We start from the raw sequence: 17,719 nt of genomic DNA, 5'->3' as shown, positions 1-17,719 counted from the left end.
TGTTAATTTTCTTTCCTTTAGACGCAGCAGATAAATCCAGAGACCAATGGGATACCACATATCTACCAGCAGGCGGAGATAGAGAAACTGATTAACAAGGTAATCCTATTGGTTGACACTCCTCCTGTATCTCCAGTACAGCTCCTTGCCCAAGCATCCGTAACTATCAATAGGCATAGCATGTAAAAAACTTCTTTCCCATAACAAATCTAAAAGGCAATAATACAGAATATAACCATCAATAATAACAAACTTCAAACGTTGAAAAAGAAAAAAACGAAAGACAATATCCAGAAAGGGTGGGGCTCTGAATTCATCTGTTGTGTCTAAAGGAAAGAAAATTAACAGGTAAAAACATAATTTTTCCTTCCTTAGCAACAGCAGCAGATGAATCCAGAGACCAATGGGATGTAGCAAAGCAATCTTCTATCTGGGTGGGAAGCAAACGCCGACTCCGCAACAACCGAAGCACTAAATTCATCCACCGCATGCGCCCCCACATCCAACCGGTAATGCTGAGATAAAGCACTCTCGGAAGACCAAGTAGCCGCGAGACAAAACTCCTCCAAGGAAAAAAACACTGTTCCATCGCTCTAGTAGTAGAAGTAGCCATCGCTCTAGCAGAATAGTCATGAAGTTCTTTCGCCAACCGCTTCCCTGCCATCAAGCAAGCGGAAATAATGTCCTCTTGGACCCATCGAGCGATGGAGGCTTTGGACGCCGCCATATGTTTGAGGCGTCCCGTGAAGAATACAAAAAAGGTGATCTAAACCACCAAACATCGTTAGAAACCTAGCTCGCGGAGAACGCTACGCACTTTCTAAAAATGCAGTGAATAAAAGCACGTCTCCCCATTTCTCCTCACAGGAAGAAGGAAGGAAAAGTGAGAGTGTCATAAAAGAAAGGATGACACTTCCTTAGAAAGAAATTGTGGTACCGTCCGAACTGACACCCCAGATTTTGTAAATCAGAAATAGGAATCCCCACCAAACAACTCAGAAAACCGCCGAGCTGAAGCCATGGCCACCAGAAACCCCGTGTTCAACGGCACAGCCCTTTAGAGTCTCAAAAGACAAGGATGAAATGAAGCCTTCGGTAAACTGCAAAGAAGTACGTTAAGACTGTACTCCGGACAGGGCTTTCTAAGAGGTGTACGAATATACCGTATTCTGTTTAGGAACTGAACTACATGAAGCTGAGAAGTAAGTGAAGAGCAATATACCTAGCCCTTGTAACAAGCTAAGGATAGCACTTGAAGCTGAAGGGAATTGAACGTTAAGCCCTTGGCAATACACTTGTGCCAAAAAAGAACTCTGGAAGGGTGCAAATGTTGGGAAGTACCCAAGAAAGGAAAAACCTCCAAAAGGAAGAAGCCACAGGTGAAGACGTCTATCGCCTGGATAAGAGAAGAAACAATCTGCTTCGCAGAACCCTTACACGTCAGCCATGACTTTTCAAAAGCTAGGTCGCAATACCAAAGTAGTACGAATATCTATGTTGATCGGACCCTAGGTGAGCAAATCCGGAGATACCAGGAAACTCAACAGTCCGGCTGTCGAAAGACTCAACAGATCTGCATAGCAAGGATGGCGCAGCCAATCCAGAGATTCTACAAATACTGTGCCCTGAAAGCAGCTTGAGATGGCAAATCCAAGCCATCATCAACCAGGGGAAAACACTGAAAAAAGAGAAACCAGAGGCAAGAAAGAAGCCACGCTGCTACCACCTCTGACTCCCACTCCCTGTGCCCGCCGAAGAAGCTAGGAAGCTTAGAATTTTGAGACGAGGCGATGAGGTCTAGTTCTAGGAGATCTCATGTCCATAAAAAGAGCTGGAACGCCTGAGCCAAAATTCTCAATATCCAGGATGTAGAAGATTTCACTATTACTAACATTTACACTTTCTAGAGCGTACACACTGTAACATACAATAAATGGGCCATGCTCAGATTTCGCGGAGAGAAAGTCTATCCAAACTCTTTTCCTGACCCATAAAATGATCTGCCAACAGAAGATAAAGATGAGGGTCCACCCACTGAAGTAGAACCACAACTTTACCCGCCAACTGAGTACATCACCTACTGCCCAGGCTGTAGAGAAATACCCCCATCATAATACTGACTGAAAAGATCTTCAGCGTCATTCTGGAAGAATGGTCTGAAGCTCCAGAAACAGTAGCCTGACCATGCTCCAGAGTAGAAGAATGAACAAATACTGAGTTGCCTCTTAAGACCAGACTTCTGGAGCTGAGAATGGAAGGCACCGAGCCCCCCAACCCGACAGCCCAGGATGTTTGGTAACCGTGAGCTAGTCCAGCAAAGACCGAGGCATGCCTTTGAAAAGAGAAATCTCGCTGAGCAACCAAATCATACAGAGCGATGCTTGAGGAGCCTACCAAATAATTGGAGCCCTGAGATACCGGGAACCACCGGAACAAAAGCGACAGCTGTAGCATTATAATGGGAAAGCAAGCCGAAGTTCCCAGTGGAGTCAGCAACATGGATCCTAGAACCTGTACAGAATCCCATAATCTTGGTCATGGTGACCGAAAAAGAATGCAAACCTGAGACTATGACCCATCGCTCTAGTCTCTGGGAAGAAACACAGTTCTCTCCTATATGAATAAAAACATCTCCCCGATATACCTATAAATAGTACAGGAGAAAAGAGTGCTGTGCCAATTTGAAGATTCACGTCCAAAGAACTGAGGAAAAGAAACCACCCTTTTCGTGTCGGTCAAATGGCCCAATTGGAAGATGTCCGAATCAAGCAACCAGTCAAGAAGAAATTAGGTGAATCGCCTGGTAGCACCAAAACGGTACCACTGCCCACATTTTCTAAAATGTTTGTGAAGCCTTGGGTAGGCAAAATGGCATGTGCCAAAACCGAAAGCGCTGCTCCAAGAGAGGCAAGCAAACCTAGTGCCGATTCGGAGTCCATAGTGAAAATGTAAATATTCTCCCAGTTTTTCTGCAGAAATGTTTAACCCTGAGAAACTAATTCAGCAGAATGGGATCCAGCCTGCCCAATGCCCCTGTCTTGGGCACCATGCAGTAAGTGGAACAACGTCCCTTAGTTCCCGAAGAACTACAAGAAGTGCCCTGAGGACCAGTAACACTTAAAAGGGAAACACAAAACACAGAAACTTCAAGCACCAACTGGAAACCTGAGGAGGATGCAAAGTTACAAGCATCCTGAAAAATGTGCACAGCCCCCTGACCTGACATTATAGCGTCTTCTCCCTCATGAGAAAGCCTGAAGAGTCATTGGAAGAAATCAAGATCCCCTCAGAATGAAGTGCAGAAGGTCAGGGAACGGCAGGATGAGAACTGTAGGATCTGTAAGAAGAAAGAAATTCTCCTAGGAAAAAATCAAGTTTCGCAATGTAAAGAGGAGTATACTGGAACCATGCAACGTGAGCGAAATATGTATGTCCTTTAAAGTGAATACGTACTAGACGCAATCAAGATGTTGCATCTACCGCCCCGTGGAAAACAACAGCATCCTAACAGATAGCAGACAAAGCTCACATCGCTAATGAGAGCTTCAGGGATGAGGCTAACAGCTACATAGCGCGCGCTCCTCCGCAGGTTTGATAGAATAGGTAACTGGCTCCTGGTTAGAAGGAGCTGCACAGCCCTTCCTGTCTGGTCGGGGGGTCTGTCTAGCATGTGCCATGAGAAAATGGCGACAGCAGAAACCAGCGTGATAAGCATGGAAATCTGAAGTCGAGGCCCCCTCAGAAATAGAGAAAGAGAGTCCTGGCCGCAGGAAGATGCACAGTGTCATTATGCCCACAGAGACAGCCCGAACTTGGAAACTGTTTGTACTATCTTTAGGCATATATATTCTGTGCCACTACTAGACACATGCAGCTCAGCACAGAGGCCCAAATAAGGACAGTTACCAACAGACAAAGGCTCAATCTGCAGGGACCCCAAGAGAGACAATGAGATACCTGTGTGAAAAACAGGGCAATATCTTACTGCTGATCTCACCGTGCCGTGAGTTGCCGTATGTCGCCCCAGTCCGGAGACAAACCGAGACTGGGTGACCTAGCACAGGTCAGAGACTCTCTGGTAAACCCCTTGAGTGCTAACCCCAGAGTCCGATTAAACTAGCAGCTTCCTTCAAGGGAATACAGCAGGAACACAGACATAGACATATAAATCTGCCCAAGCTTGTCCCAAAGCTGGTGAAACACGTACAACTTGTCTGAACCGGAAAGGAGAGAAGCCGCGGCATACCTTGACCAAAGTCAGCTGTAACTAAACTACCAGAACGCTGCAGCTCTCCCGCCATCGCCGGAGACCCAAGCGCACGCCTGATTCTCACTGACACGTGGCCGCTGCATCAATGCTCCTAGAAACATAGTCTGATTCAAGTCCCGCAAAATTTACCCTGCCGCGGCCTGCATAGAAAGAAAATCAGACTCGGGGAATAACCAGAAGAACGGTGCGGTGCTTCCTACAACGCCGGAAAAAAACATGTCCCATCTCATGCGTGCCTCTATAAACCGGCACCTGCACATGGCCGTGACAAACTCTGACGAAAGAGAGCCTCGGAATAAACATAACTACTACTGCTGCACTGAAACTCAACGAGGATAACAAGTGCGAGCATGAAATAGCACCGCTACTGCCGCGCTGTAACTAACAAGGAAACCAAGCGCGTGCATGGAAAGGGCGGGAAAGTCCCAGCTCCCCAACGGATTTCTAGTCATAAAACTTAGCCTCAATAAAATATCCATTCCTTAAACGTATGTTGACCGAACCCACAGTACTAAGACTCCCAAACAGAACCTGAAGTTCAAACAACAGTAAAACACACATACATACTCACAAGCTTGTTGTTAGAGCCGGTTGAAGCCAGTTAGAGCTGGATGTGCAACACTAACAGAGCAGAATGTAGCAATTGTGGTCTCCCTTTTTTTTTTTGTTTAACAGAGAGGGGAAAGAAGAAAAAACATCGAGACCCAGTCAGACCCTCTAGCAATGGAGGGAGGGTGAGGCAGGGACCTGGGAGGGCTCAGGTATAATCCCTAAATCCGGCATCGTTCAGCCAGACATCCCTGTCTCACTGAAGAGAAAATCTCAACAGGAGAAATAGCACTGCCAGCTCACTGAAGAGAAAATCTCAACAGGAGAAACCTCAACAGGAGAAAATAAAGTTCCAGTCACAGCCAGAATCCAGGAGCTATTCGAATAGCGACCATCACCTGCTGAGAGACAGAGCATACTGGAGATACAGGAGGAGTGTCAGCCAATAGGACCACCTGTTAATCAGTTTCTCTATCTCTGCCTGCTGGTAGATGTGTGCTATCCCATTGGTCTCTGGATTCATCTGTTGCTGTTGCTAAGGAATCTAAGTTAAGAAAGCTTCTCTTGGAAAGTCTGCCCTGAGACCTAGGGTGTGGATGCCGGTATCACTGGTGCTGCAGTTAGCGCCTTCCATTTTACCGGTGTGTTAAGAAGCACTGGTACCATTGCTCTTGGTACGATTATTCTTCTGTATCCTCAGTACCATCGATATTCTGGGCACCCTTGGTGCTGGTAGCAGATGTAAGACACAGGTACCTTTAAGGCCTGTCCGCTGGTACCTTAAATGTCACAACTAATCCAAAGAAGGAGCTAAGAATAAGATGGAGCCCTCATTGAAGATAGGCGAGTCGCAAAGTGGTCGCTGGAAAGTCGGCACAAATTAACTCACTGCCATAATGACTAGCGACATAGTTGAGTGAAATTTCCTAAAATTAGGCAAAACAGCAGTGAGGAAACCACCATAGCCAAAATTTAATCACAGGCTGAGGCAATGTGAAGAGGCCCTGCTGAGAAGAAGCCCATGAAGGAAATAAAATCCGTTGGTTGGTTATTTTTTTTCCAAGTCCTTTAATAAAAGGGTAAACTAAAATAAATAAATAGAATTAACAGAAAAATACGCATGAGCAAGAAGGCAAGGCACAAAAAACATTTGAAAAGACAATTTCTTAGCTCCGGGGAAAACAGAAAACTTAGGAGACGCACGCCCTACATCAGGAGGGAAGGCACGCGCGCATGCGTGGTGCGGTCAGTTGTGAACTTTCTAAAGTTCTTTAAGCAAAAATGCTTTCGGAGCTGTCCACATCGGGGCTCCGTGGATGACGTCACCCACATGTGAGAATATGTTGCCTACTTGTCCTGGGATAATGACTGCTCTATAGATTTCTAACTAACCCCAAGGATTCAAAACTGCACCTTCACCCCCGACAGGGGCCTCCAATCCAACAACTGTTGTAGGAGGAAAACCCTCTGAACATACAAGAACAGAGGGGGTAAGGCAGCGGATTGCTCTCTGGGGGCGAAAGTGATGCATCTAATCCTGATGCCAAAAAGTCTCCTTCCTCTTGGGCTTATGCAGGAGTGCACAACTCTGGCCCTTGAGGGTTGAATCCAGTTGAGTTTTCAGGATTTACCCAGTGAATCTGTACGAGATCTATTTGACTGCACTGCTTCTATTGTATGCATATTGATCTCATGCATATTCATTTGGGAAATCCTGAAAACCTGGCCAGGACCGAAGTTGTGCACCCCTGGCTAATGCTAGGAATCCTCCAGAATTTTGAGTTGGGGCTCGGACCACAAAGACTTCAATAGTCGCCTGCGAGGTAGGAGTTCTGAAGCTCGAGGGAAGCGTCTTAACTGCAGCCTTCTATTTAGTATGTGGCATGGTTAGAGGCAAAATCATTAGGAAACTCGCAGCATAAATAAGAGACCTAACCACAGCCCGTTTCTTGCCACCAAATGAACACTCCTCCTACTAGTTACAAACATTATTAATTCATGATTAAATTGTATTTCTTTAACATTTCTGGAACATAAGACTGTAGAAGAATGCTCAGTACTGTACTTAGGTTCCAACTACTAAAGTTGCCAACAAAGCTCACTCCTGACTATCTGATATATTAAGTGAGATTGGAAGACAAAATTAAACCAATACATGGCAGGTTAGCAATATAATAAAGTCAATTTTAGATGCAACCCTAAATATAAAAAGAAAAACCTGGAATTATATTCCCATTAAGACAAATATACAGGGGATGCTGACTTCTCTATTTGTTAGACTATCTCTAATAGCCTAATTCTACAAATTGTGCTAAAACTTGCATGCAGAAATTTGGGTATGTGCCAAATTGAACAAGCAATCAGTTTCGATAACTGGGTGTAAATAATTATCAGTGCTAACTGGCATCAGTTAAGATTTGTGTGTTTTTTGGGGTTCAATCCAACTGATTCCAAAAAGGTATGTGGCCATGGGAGGGTCATGGCTATTCCTATAATTTATGTGCAGTGCTATAGAATAAGAGGGATCTGTGCTTAATTTATGCACGAGGAATACAATAGGATTTAAATGGTGTACATCCTCACATCTAAAATTAGGCACAGATCCCAACTCTAAGCATTATTCTATAAATGGAACCTACTTTTGAGCACTGTTTATAGAATGGTGTGTTTAGTGGCCACCAATATTTTGGTACCATTTCTAGTACTGAGTCCTAAATGACTAAGACAAGTGGAACCGTGGTCCAGTGGATAGCGCACTGGGCTATGATGCAGAAGAATCTTATGTTAGGAATTGACTTGGAATGCGCTCCCGAGAGAGGTGGTGGAGAGTAAAACTGTGACTGAGTTCAAAGAAGCGTGGGATGAACACAGAGGATTTAGAATCAGAAAATAATATTAAATATTGAACTAAGGCCAGTACTGGGCAGACTTGCACGGTCTGTGTCTGTATATGGCCGTTTGGTGGAGGATTGGCTGGGGAGGGCTTCAATGGTTGGGAGGGTGTAGATGGGCTGGAGTAAGTCTTAACAGAGATTTCGGCAGTTGGAACCCAAGCACAGTAGAGGGTAAAGCTTTGGATTCTTGCCCAGAAATAACTAAGAAAAAAATTAAAAAATTTAAATTGAATCAGGTTGGGCAGACTGAATGGACCATTCGGGGTCTTTATCTGCCGTCATCTACTATGTTACTATGTTAATATGACCTTAATTAAGAATCAAGATCTCCCTCCGCCATCAAGATCCAACTGAAAAATACTCCCCAGTTTTTGGCTTATACTTTTCTGATTAATAAATTTAACTAAATTGCAGGATCTGAGTTGAATTTTACTTACCTCATCTTTTGGGTAGTATGGTCGTATTGTATATACCTTTGAAGTAGGTGTTAGAGGAGGTGGCTGAAAAAAGAGGTCATTTGCTCCCTCAATTGGCAGCAAACGCTGTGAAAAACAAATAGAACAAATTAGTGTTTGAAAAACAGAAGTTCCGCTCTGATGTACCTTGTAAGTGAATTTGTTAATGTAAGCCTTCTACACTGAAGGATCGCATATTAAAATGTCAAGACAATTTTTGCCGTTTTATGAAAAAGTTACTGAAAATATGATTATGCAATAAAGCATAAATGGGCTTAATACAAATTAAGAAGCTTCCATGTAATAAACTTTTAACCAGCCATCTTTACAGACCAGCTCTGCATAAAATGACAAAACAGGAAAGTGTCAGAAGGACAGGTTTGGTCTAAAGAAGGTAAACTGGTAAGAGGAGATGTGTCGCCCCAAAAGCAGTGCGCGTCAGGAAGGTGTGCGCAGTAGAGCACCTGTGAGAAGGAAAAAAATACAACATATGAAAATCCATGAGCAAATTCATTATCACAAAATAAATCTTTTCAATGAAATCCCAGTCATGAATTGAAAATGGTTTTAGTTCAAGCAATTAGAATTTTGCTTTTCATTAATTTATATTAAAATAATACATTATCTTTTGAAGCCATTCTACATTTTGTTCATGGAAATTCAATGGGCAGACAAGCTTGCACGCATTATGCAGTTGCAGGCGCGGGGAAAAAACGCTGTGTGACCTGCAAAGGAATAAAGTGAAATGTACAACTAAAACCGCAGCGCTTCGCTTGCGCTTGGCAAAGCAGCATCTCCTCCTCCTGTAACAACTGTGGATATGGGGAAAACAGATTTAATAAAGCTCTATAATGGACTTGAATTTTTATGCCAGAAAGCCTTCAGCAGACCAAACCTTTCAAACCTCTGTATGCAGTAACACACGCTTCTCATAATAAAAAAAGCATGTCATTCAGTTGTGAATTCATATTGATACCTGGAACTCTCCTGCTAGACCACCTCTAAAGGCCCAGGGTTCTTGGTCTCCACTTAAGAACTGTGCTGAAGATTGACTACGACACCCTGTTGAGATCAGATCCAAGCGGAGAACGTTACGAGAAGGGGGGTTTCCTGGGTGTCTAAAATTTCCAACAAATGCATACACTTTCTATCTGAGCTAGTGTCCAAGATTTTAGGGCTGTAATAACTAACTCATATAGGTTCAATACTACTATCATGCATACTCTTTTCCAAGAGCAAAAATACACAAGGATTTAATAATTTCAACACATATTTGTTTTCCATATCCAAAAATTAAATGCTGGCAGGGCTCTATGTTCATGTGAATATATCCATATCAAACCACTTTCTCATTAAAATATGCTAGATATTTGGCTAGATTAACAAAAGCAGTTATTAGCAAATGAGACTATTATCACAGCCCTTGGAGAGATCATCTTTCTGAAGTCACATCTTTTTTTTAAATCTATCATAATCTTGTCAGAAAATTAAGGTAGGCATAAAAGTAACTGTACAAAAACAGCCTGTCACTGGTACAGCTGAGAAAGGCATACACCTTTCTGAACAAGTATATTCTTAAGAACTGCCAGCACGCTATCAGCCTCACAGAAAGTCATAGCATTCTATGGTTAGCTGACCAAGTAAATAAGAGTTTATGCTTGGTTCACTAATCACTCAAATCAAATACACTACTCATGTTTTCACATTACAGTGCAAGCAGAACAAATATTTTTAAAGATGCTGTACCATGTGTCAAGCATTACAATATACTAAAACTAAAAATCAGAACAAATAAAATGGTCCAAACATGAAATCCTTAAATATGGACTGCAATAAATGAGCTGAGCAAGTTCAATATCAATATTTTCAGAATCACCAACTTAGTCATCTGACAAGAGCAGCGCATCAGTTATCCGATCAGAGCAGCGCAAACTATACTCTCTATGCTTGCGGGCAGTAGTCTCTGCTTTCTGAGCAAAAGTATGAGTCACAAGTGAATCAAGTACTGCTGCCTAGAAAGACACAGTCTCAAAGTGTTTAATATTAATGGTAGAACTTGCACCAATTACAAAAAATTAAAATAATCTGAATTTTTCAAAGCATACTCAGAATGCAATTCATCCCATCTTAAGAAAACAAGGTTTTTACGTGACTTCAGCATACTTTAAATTTAAATGTTTAATCAAACTTAAGTTCTGTATTTACTCGCCCTTTGAGACTGTGACATAACCAGATTTCCACCAATTATTGCAAACACTCATGTGGATGAAGAGCTGTGTAAATGAAAAATACGGTTAACGCCTAATCTATTTCTTCGCTGCGCATGTGACTTCAGAGCATTCCTTCTGTACACTACATCTGAGCTGCCTCATAGAAAACTTTTTTCAGTTTTATCACGACACTGTGTAAATCAGGAACTGTCCATCCCACAGAAGAACTTTGTGCTGATGAGTCTCCCATCTGTACACAATGAGGAAGACACAATAGAAGTCATTAGTAATTTTAATAATACTATATAACTAGACTGTCTAAGGAACTGAATGCAAATTGGGCTGTACTGGACACAGAGAATGTCTTTTAAAATGTGGGTTTTTTAAAATGTACTGTATGAACTATTTTTATACTTATTTCATACAATACCTATTCATTTTAACAAACAGAAGCAACCAAATTCAGGAAAATGGTTAACTCATAGGTACAGCAATTTATAAAAGCTGTAAGATAAAATTTTGATGGCTGCTTCAAGCAAGTTCTGATACCTGAGTAAGGAAAATGGCAATGTTTCTTCTATAGTAAAATAGTTCTTTTGGAAAATATTCTCCAACTATAAATGCATCTAATAAATTTAACTTTACTTTTCTTTACAATTTAGATATTTACAAACTGTATATTTTTTGAATACACAAACGCCCACATTTGGTAACCAAAATGGATACCTTTTATAATTATTAGGTTTAAGTGAGTAATAAGTTTTTAAATAAATAATAAAATAAACCATTTGCATATATACTTACACATTTTTATACTGCTATTTATTTTCAACAAAGCTTCTAAAAAAATGTTTATTACACTATGGTAAAACAAGAGATGTGCAAATGGATTACTCATTGCCAGTAGTAGAAAAAAAAAATTAGCTGTGAACCTCCCAGCTTTGCTACTTGCTGTGTACTTAAAGCAAATTCACAGTGTATTTCCTTTTAGCTTGACTGAGACCTGAAAATGAAATATGGTTACTTAAGTAACCCAGGCCATGCTGGTGCTTTCTATAAAATCAAAGGTTCTCCAAACAAGAGACTCAGTATTCCCATACATATAAAAACAGTGTGTCATGATTTATGGAAAATGTGTTAATTAAATTTTTATAGCAAATGCATTAAATAGTCCTCATCCAAAACTAATTTCCAGTTTAGTTTAGTTTTTTTTGGGGGGGTTTTGCACCAGAATAGCCTTGTGCTAAGCTCGCATGCGCATAGGGCTGGGAGGATCGACTTCCTCTTATCCAGGCCTTCAAAGTTCACTTCCGCAATTATTCTGTTAAAAACAGCAATGATGTTATCAAGACACAGCAAGCAGCAGGCCACTGGCACATAGTCATTCAATTTTCAAAATTTTCAAAGAAAGGGTTCTAAGAAGCTAAGTGTAACAGTCCAGTCTGCATTCAGTTATACTTTAAAGTCATTTTCAGATACTACTTCCAAAGGTAAAGAAACATTTTGGATGCATTAGCTCAAGGAAAAAAAAGTTATAAATGCCTTAACTAATGTTGTAAATGATAAATTTCAGCTTACAACATTGAAAATCAAGTAATACATAAAAATAGAGACACTTATGCAGGAAAGTTATAGGACCACCCTTAACAAGAGTCATATCCAAGAAAAATGGGTAAAGTATGGAGGACTTTTTTTCCATAAGGGGATTTGAAAGTGAAAGAACATGTCTTTTTTCTCCTTGAGCTATTATTCAAGAATAAAATATCATTGCTTGAGTATATGTTGATTCTTGAAGCACCTACCTAACCACTGCACAAAGGACTTCACCATTGAAATGATACTCTTGATGTCCCACACATATGAATACAGGTCATACAGGATTGCCCTGTTAGGACAGTTAGAGAGGCGTGTAAACATTGTCATAACCACACCACACATTTCTTCAAATTTTGCTGCTCGAGACTGCCATTCTTCAATCTTCAAAAGAAAACAAAAACACAAAAATAAATGTTCCTCATTTATACATATATGGTGGGATTGTCCCAAGATAGCTGATTTCTGGACTAAGGTTCTAATAAATCGATTGTCCCAAGATAGCTGATTTCTGGATTAACGTTCTAATAAATCTTCAGATGTGAACATCTATAATTTATCCCAAACAAGCGGAGAGTTATTTGCTGAATTTTCCTGTGAAGGGCATTCCAAGGGAGATGTACCACCTGCCAGGCTATGTTCACAGCTGCCAGGCTGTAACTTGCTAGAGGTTGGAAGAAGCCAAATGCTCCCACTATGGCTTTATTATATAATAAGATTGATTATGTGTGTTTGATGTCTCAGATGACTGTGTATAGGAGGGGGTGAGTGAAAGATTTTCATAAAGTGTGGGACATGTATGTGCAATGGAGGGAATGTAGCATTTATGGTGGATATGCCTGTGAGGATGTATTGGGATGATATGTTGCTTGGAAGGGGGGGGTTGGGCTTGCTAACAAACTATTTGTATATGCTTTTGCTTTGTGATGGCAGTTCTCTGTTATGGTTTTAAAATTTTCTAAAGAAAGATGGGGGGAAAAAGTGTTCTTGTAATCATCTAAAATAGATTTTATGACCAGAATAAATAATTTATAATAACAGTCCAAATATAATCTTTTGTGTGAAAAAAGCAGTTACTTACTTGTAACAGGTGTTTTTTATCCAAGGACAGCAGACAGATATTCTCAGAGTTGGGTGACATTATCCATGGAGCCCTGGCATAGACAGTGCAAAAGTGTACTTGTCACTTTAAACCTCAAAAGTTTCAAGTCTGACTACCGTGTGTATGCTAGTGTCTTCCCGCTTGACTTTGATTCATGGGACCATCGGTTCAGTAAAAAAGCTAAGCAGCCAGCTAGGGGAGGAGTGAGAGTTGTGAGAATATCTTTCTGCTGACTCAGATAACACCTGTTACAGGTACCTCCTGTGCTTTATCCCAGAATAAGCAGGCAGCATATCCTCACAGATGAGACTCCCTAGCTCATATTGAAGGGATGGGAGGGAAGTTGGCATTTAAACGATGAATGAATTTTGTAGAACTGCTTGGCCAAACAGACTATCCCATCTGGAATGATTCTCCAGACAGTAGTGGGATGTGAAAGTATGAATTGAGGACCAGTTTGCTGCTTTACAGATGTCCTCAGTAGGAGGGGAACATAGATGAGCTACTCTAGTTGCCATTGCTAACTTTATGTGATGTGACATGACCTTCCAGTGGTAGCCCAGCACACAGCACAAGCAAAGCAGAAGGAGATACAGTCCACTAGACATGTAGAGATAGTTCTTTTAGTTACAGAAGTTCTCAGCCAGTTAGGATCGAATAACAGGAATAAGCGAGTGAAAGTTCTATGACGCTTGGTCTAAGCCAAGTAAGTCAAAGCACATTTACATCTAATGTGTGGTGTGCAGCTTCACCAGGATGGGCATGCAGTTTTGGGAAGAAGATAGGCAAAACCATAGACTGGTCGAGATCTAATCTTCTATTTGTGTGTCACACATATCTAACCAGGCTCAAGGTGACTTACAGAGAGAATTATGTAGAACGGGGGTGGGACTGAGTCTAGGAGGCAGGGGAAATAGAGAAGTAAAGGAAATAAACTGATTAGAAGGAAGGATGACAGAGAGGTTCATGTAAAGTTTAGTTATCAGTTTTTTTTGGAATATAATGTAGCTAGGCTCCGTTCTGGTTGGTCCAAGACTACTTTAGGTAGGAATCTGGGATGTGTGCGAAGGACAACTCTATCATGATAGAAAATTGTACAAGGAGCTGAAGAAGTTCTTGATGTTCACTGGCTCGGCATGTAGAAGTGATGCTGATTAAGAAAACTACTTTCCAAGTAAGGTGCTTGAGAGATGAAGTTGCAAGTTTGTTCTGGTAAGAATGAATGTTTTGAAGCATTATTGGTGTCATGGCTCAAGGTAGGAAGACATTTTTTGTCAGTTCTCCTTCAGCTCCTTTGGACTCAAAAACGGCCCTCACTTAAAAATTAGCGAAGACCTCTGACTTAGACAGACAGGGAAGGGAGAGGATGAGGAAGGAAAGGAAAGTGCCAACCTTGCATGAAACAGGGTCAAAAGAGCCTAAGGGCTTCATCCCTGCACTTTAGAGGAAGGGAGGTGCACATGGTCACTTGCGCTATTGCAGAGTCTACCTTGCCTGGTGAAAACAACAGGGTTGGAAGGAAGTTGGCTTCTAAGTGGAAAATACATTTTTGTAGAACTGTTACGCCGAACCAACTTATCCCTTCTGGATTGAATGACCAGGCAATAGTGGAATGTAAAGATATGAATTAAGGACCAGGTAGTTGCTTTACAGATATCCTCAATGGAGTGGAACGTATAAGCTACTGAAGTTACCATTGCTTGAATTTTATGTGCCATGACACAGCCTTCAATCATCATCCCAGACAGAGGATAGCAAAAGGAAATGCATTCTGCCAACCATGTCCTCTTGGTGACAAGATCTCCTCGACTGTTAGGATGGAATGACAGAACAGTTGAAGTCTTGTGAGGTTTGATGCAATCCAAGTAATAAACTAATGCACGTTTACAGTCAAATATGTGGAGTGAGAATGTGGTTTTGGGGGGAAAAAAGGACAGGGAAAACTATAGACTGATTTAGATGAAATTCCAAGATGATCTTTGGGAGGAATTTCAGATGAATTTGAAGAACTACCTTGTCTTGGTAGAATCTTATATAAGGTGGATCTGATATAAACGCTTGATGTTCACTGATTTCACATGCAGATGTGATAGCTACAAGGAATATCACTTTCCAAGTTAGATGGTTCAGAGTTGAAGACAAAAGAGGCTCAAATGGAGGCTTCATTAGAGTTAAAAGTACAACACTAAGGTCCTAAGTCACTGGCGGTTTTATTTGGAGGCCTGGTATGGAGAAGGCCTTTCATGAATTCTGAAGTACAGACAATGGCTTTTTGTCTAGTTGAGTGTGAAAAGCACCGTGATAAACTCTGACTGAAGTATTTTTTAGACCAGGTTAGAGAGATGTAGAAGGTAGTCCGGGATCGATGGAAGAGGACAGGCAATTGGATCTAGTGATTTGGCGATGAGATGGCAGATGAAGTTTAATGTAGAGAAATGTAAAGTCTTGCATGTAGGAAGCAGAGACCCAAAGTACAGCTATACGATGGGAGAGCTGGTAATGGGTGAAAGTACCCAAGAAAAGGACTTGGGGGTAATAGTGGACAACACAATGAAGCTGTCAGCACAGTGTGCAGCAGCCTCTAAGAAGGCGAATAGAATGCTGGGTACTATCAAGAAAGATATTACAACCAGAACGAAAGAAGTTATCTGTCGTTGTATCGGGCGATGGTGCGCCCACATCTGGAGTACTGCGTCCAATATTGGTCACCGTACCTTAAGAAGAGTATCGCTATATCCGAGACGGTTCAGAAAAGAGCGACACGATTGATAAAAGGTATGGAAAACCTTTCATATGCTGAAAGATTAGAGAAACTGAGGCTCTTTTCCCTGGAAAAGCGGAGACTTAGAGGGGACATGATAGAGACTTACAAGATCATGAAGGGCATGGAGAAAGTGGAGAGGGACAGATTCTTCAAACGTTTGAAAACTACAAGAATGAAGAGGGAATTCGGAAAAATTAAGAGGGGACAGATTCAGAACCAATGCTAGGAAGTTCTTCTTCACCTAAAGGGTGGTGGACACCTGGAATGCACTTCCATAGGGTGTGATAGGACAGAGTACGGTTTTGGGGTTCAAGAAGGGATTAGATAATTTCCTGAAGGAAAAGGGGATAGAAGATATAGATAGAGGATTACTGTACAGGTCCTGGACCTGATGGGCCACCGCGTGAGTGGACTGCTGGGCATGATGGACCTCTGGTCTGACCCAGCAGAGGCACTGCTTATGTTCCTTATGTTCTTATGTTATTGTACCAGACCTTGAAACAAGTCCATTTGAAATGACAGTAGCACTGAATAGATGGCTTTCTAGAGGCTTCAATGATGGCTGACACTGGTGCGGATATTGCTAAGGGATTTAGTGGCTGAGAGAGAGATATGCTGTGAGAGACAATGAGCATAGATTGGGATGGAGGAGAGAACCTTTGTTCTGGGTCAGCAAGGTAGGAACGATCTGAAGCGTGATGGGTTCCTGAGTTGTAAGAAGGAGAGGTAACCATGGTTGACGTGGCCGCCAAAGTGCTATTAGAATAATGGTGGCTTGTTCTTGGTGAAGTTTGAGTAAAGTTTTCCAGAATAGAGGAACTGGAAGGAAAGCATAAAGGAACTTGTTTCTACAGTCGAGGAGAAAATCATCTGACTCTGGATGAGTGGGAGTCTAGAACAGAAGAGTGAAAGATTGCAATTGTAGGGGGAAGCGAAGAGGTCCACTTATGGGATCCCCTCAAGTTGCAAAGATCTGATGTTGAGTAGTTGAGCTGGGTGACTACTCATGTGACTGCAGGAGTCTGCTCAACTTGTCTGCTAAGATATTCTGCTTTCCTGCTAGATAAACTGCTTTGAGGAAAATGCTGCGAGATATCGACCAAGATCAGATTTTGGTCATTTCTTGGAACTTTGTCGAACGCTTTTTGGAAGTCCAAGTATATTATGTCCACCGGTTCTCCATTATCAATTTGTTTGTTCGCGGTTTCAAAAAATTGAAGTAAATTCGTCAAACATGATTTCCCTTCCCTGAAGCCGTGTTGACTGGCTCTCATCAGGTCGTGTGTGTCCAAGTGCTGATGCTATCTTTAATCAGTGCTTCAACCATCTTTCCAGGGACAGATGTAAGACTCACAGGTCTGTAGTTGCCCGGTTCTCCTCTTGATCCTTTTTTGAAAATTGGTATGATATTCGCTATCTTCCAATCGTCCGGTATCTGACCAGTTCTAATTGACAGGTTGGCAAGTTTTTGCAATAGCTCTCCAATTTCAACCTTCAGTTTTTTTTAAGACTCTCAGGTGAATTCCATCAGGTCCAGGGGATTTGTCATCTTTAAGTTTGTCAATCTGGTAATATATCTGGTCCAAGTCTACTTCTACTGGTGAGGCTGTCCTCTGTTACTCCTTTGAAAACTTTCACTACTTCTGGTATTGTTGCGGTGTCCTCCTTCATAAAGACAGGCGCAAAGAAGGAATTTACTTTGTCAGCAATTTGTTTGTCTTCCTTGATCTACCCTTTTCTACCCTGGTCATCCAATGGTCCCACCGCCTCTTTTGCAGGTTTTTTTCCTTTTATGTATCTAAAGAAGGGCTTGAAGTTCTTGGCCTCTTGCGCTATTTTCTCCTCGTAGTTCTTTTTGGCATCCCTCACCGTCTTGTGACAT

At 41.6% G+C, this 17,719-nt stretch overlaps 1 protein-coding gene across 3 annotated transcripts in view; it reads right to left on the bottom strand.

Annotated features, from left to right (window-relative positions):
• Positions 1–17,719, bottom strand: part of OGA (O-GlcNAcase) — a 247,621-nt gene that overhangs the window by 74,849 nt on the left and 155,053 nt on the right. For all 3 annotated transcript variants that reach the window (XM_033940315.1, XM_033940316.1, XM_033940317.1), the window contains 3 exons: positions 12,181–12,355; positions 9,145–9,230; positions 8,151–8,255 (listed from right to left, as the gene is read on the bottom strand). In XM_033940315.1, the coding sequence (XP_033796206.1) occupies positions 8,151–8,255; positions 9,145–9,230; positions 12,181–12,355 (366 nt within the window). The remainder of the gene's footprint in view (positions 1–8,150; positions 8,256–9,144; positions 9,231–12,180; positions 12,356–17,719) is intronic.

The sequence above is a fragment of the Geotrypetes seraphini genome, chromosome 4 (assembly GCF_902459505.1).
Source record: "Geotrypetes seraphini chromosome 4, aGeoSer1.1, whole genome shotgun sequence".
NCBI classification, from domain to species: domain Eukaryota; kingdom Metazoa; phylum Chordata; class Amphibia; order Gymnophiona; family Dermophiidae; genus Geotrypetes; species Geotrypetes seraphini.
This window is presented reverse-complemented; position numbering and strand designations above follow the sequence as displayed.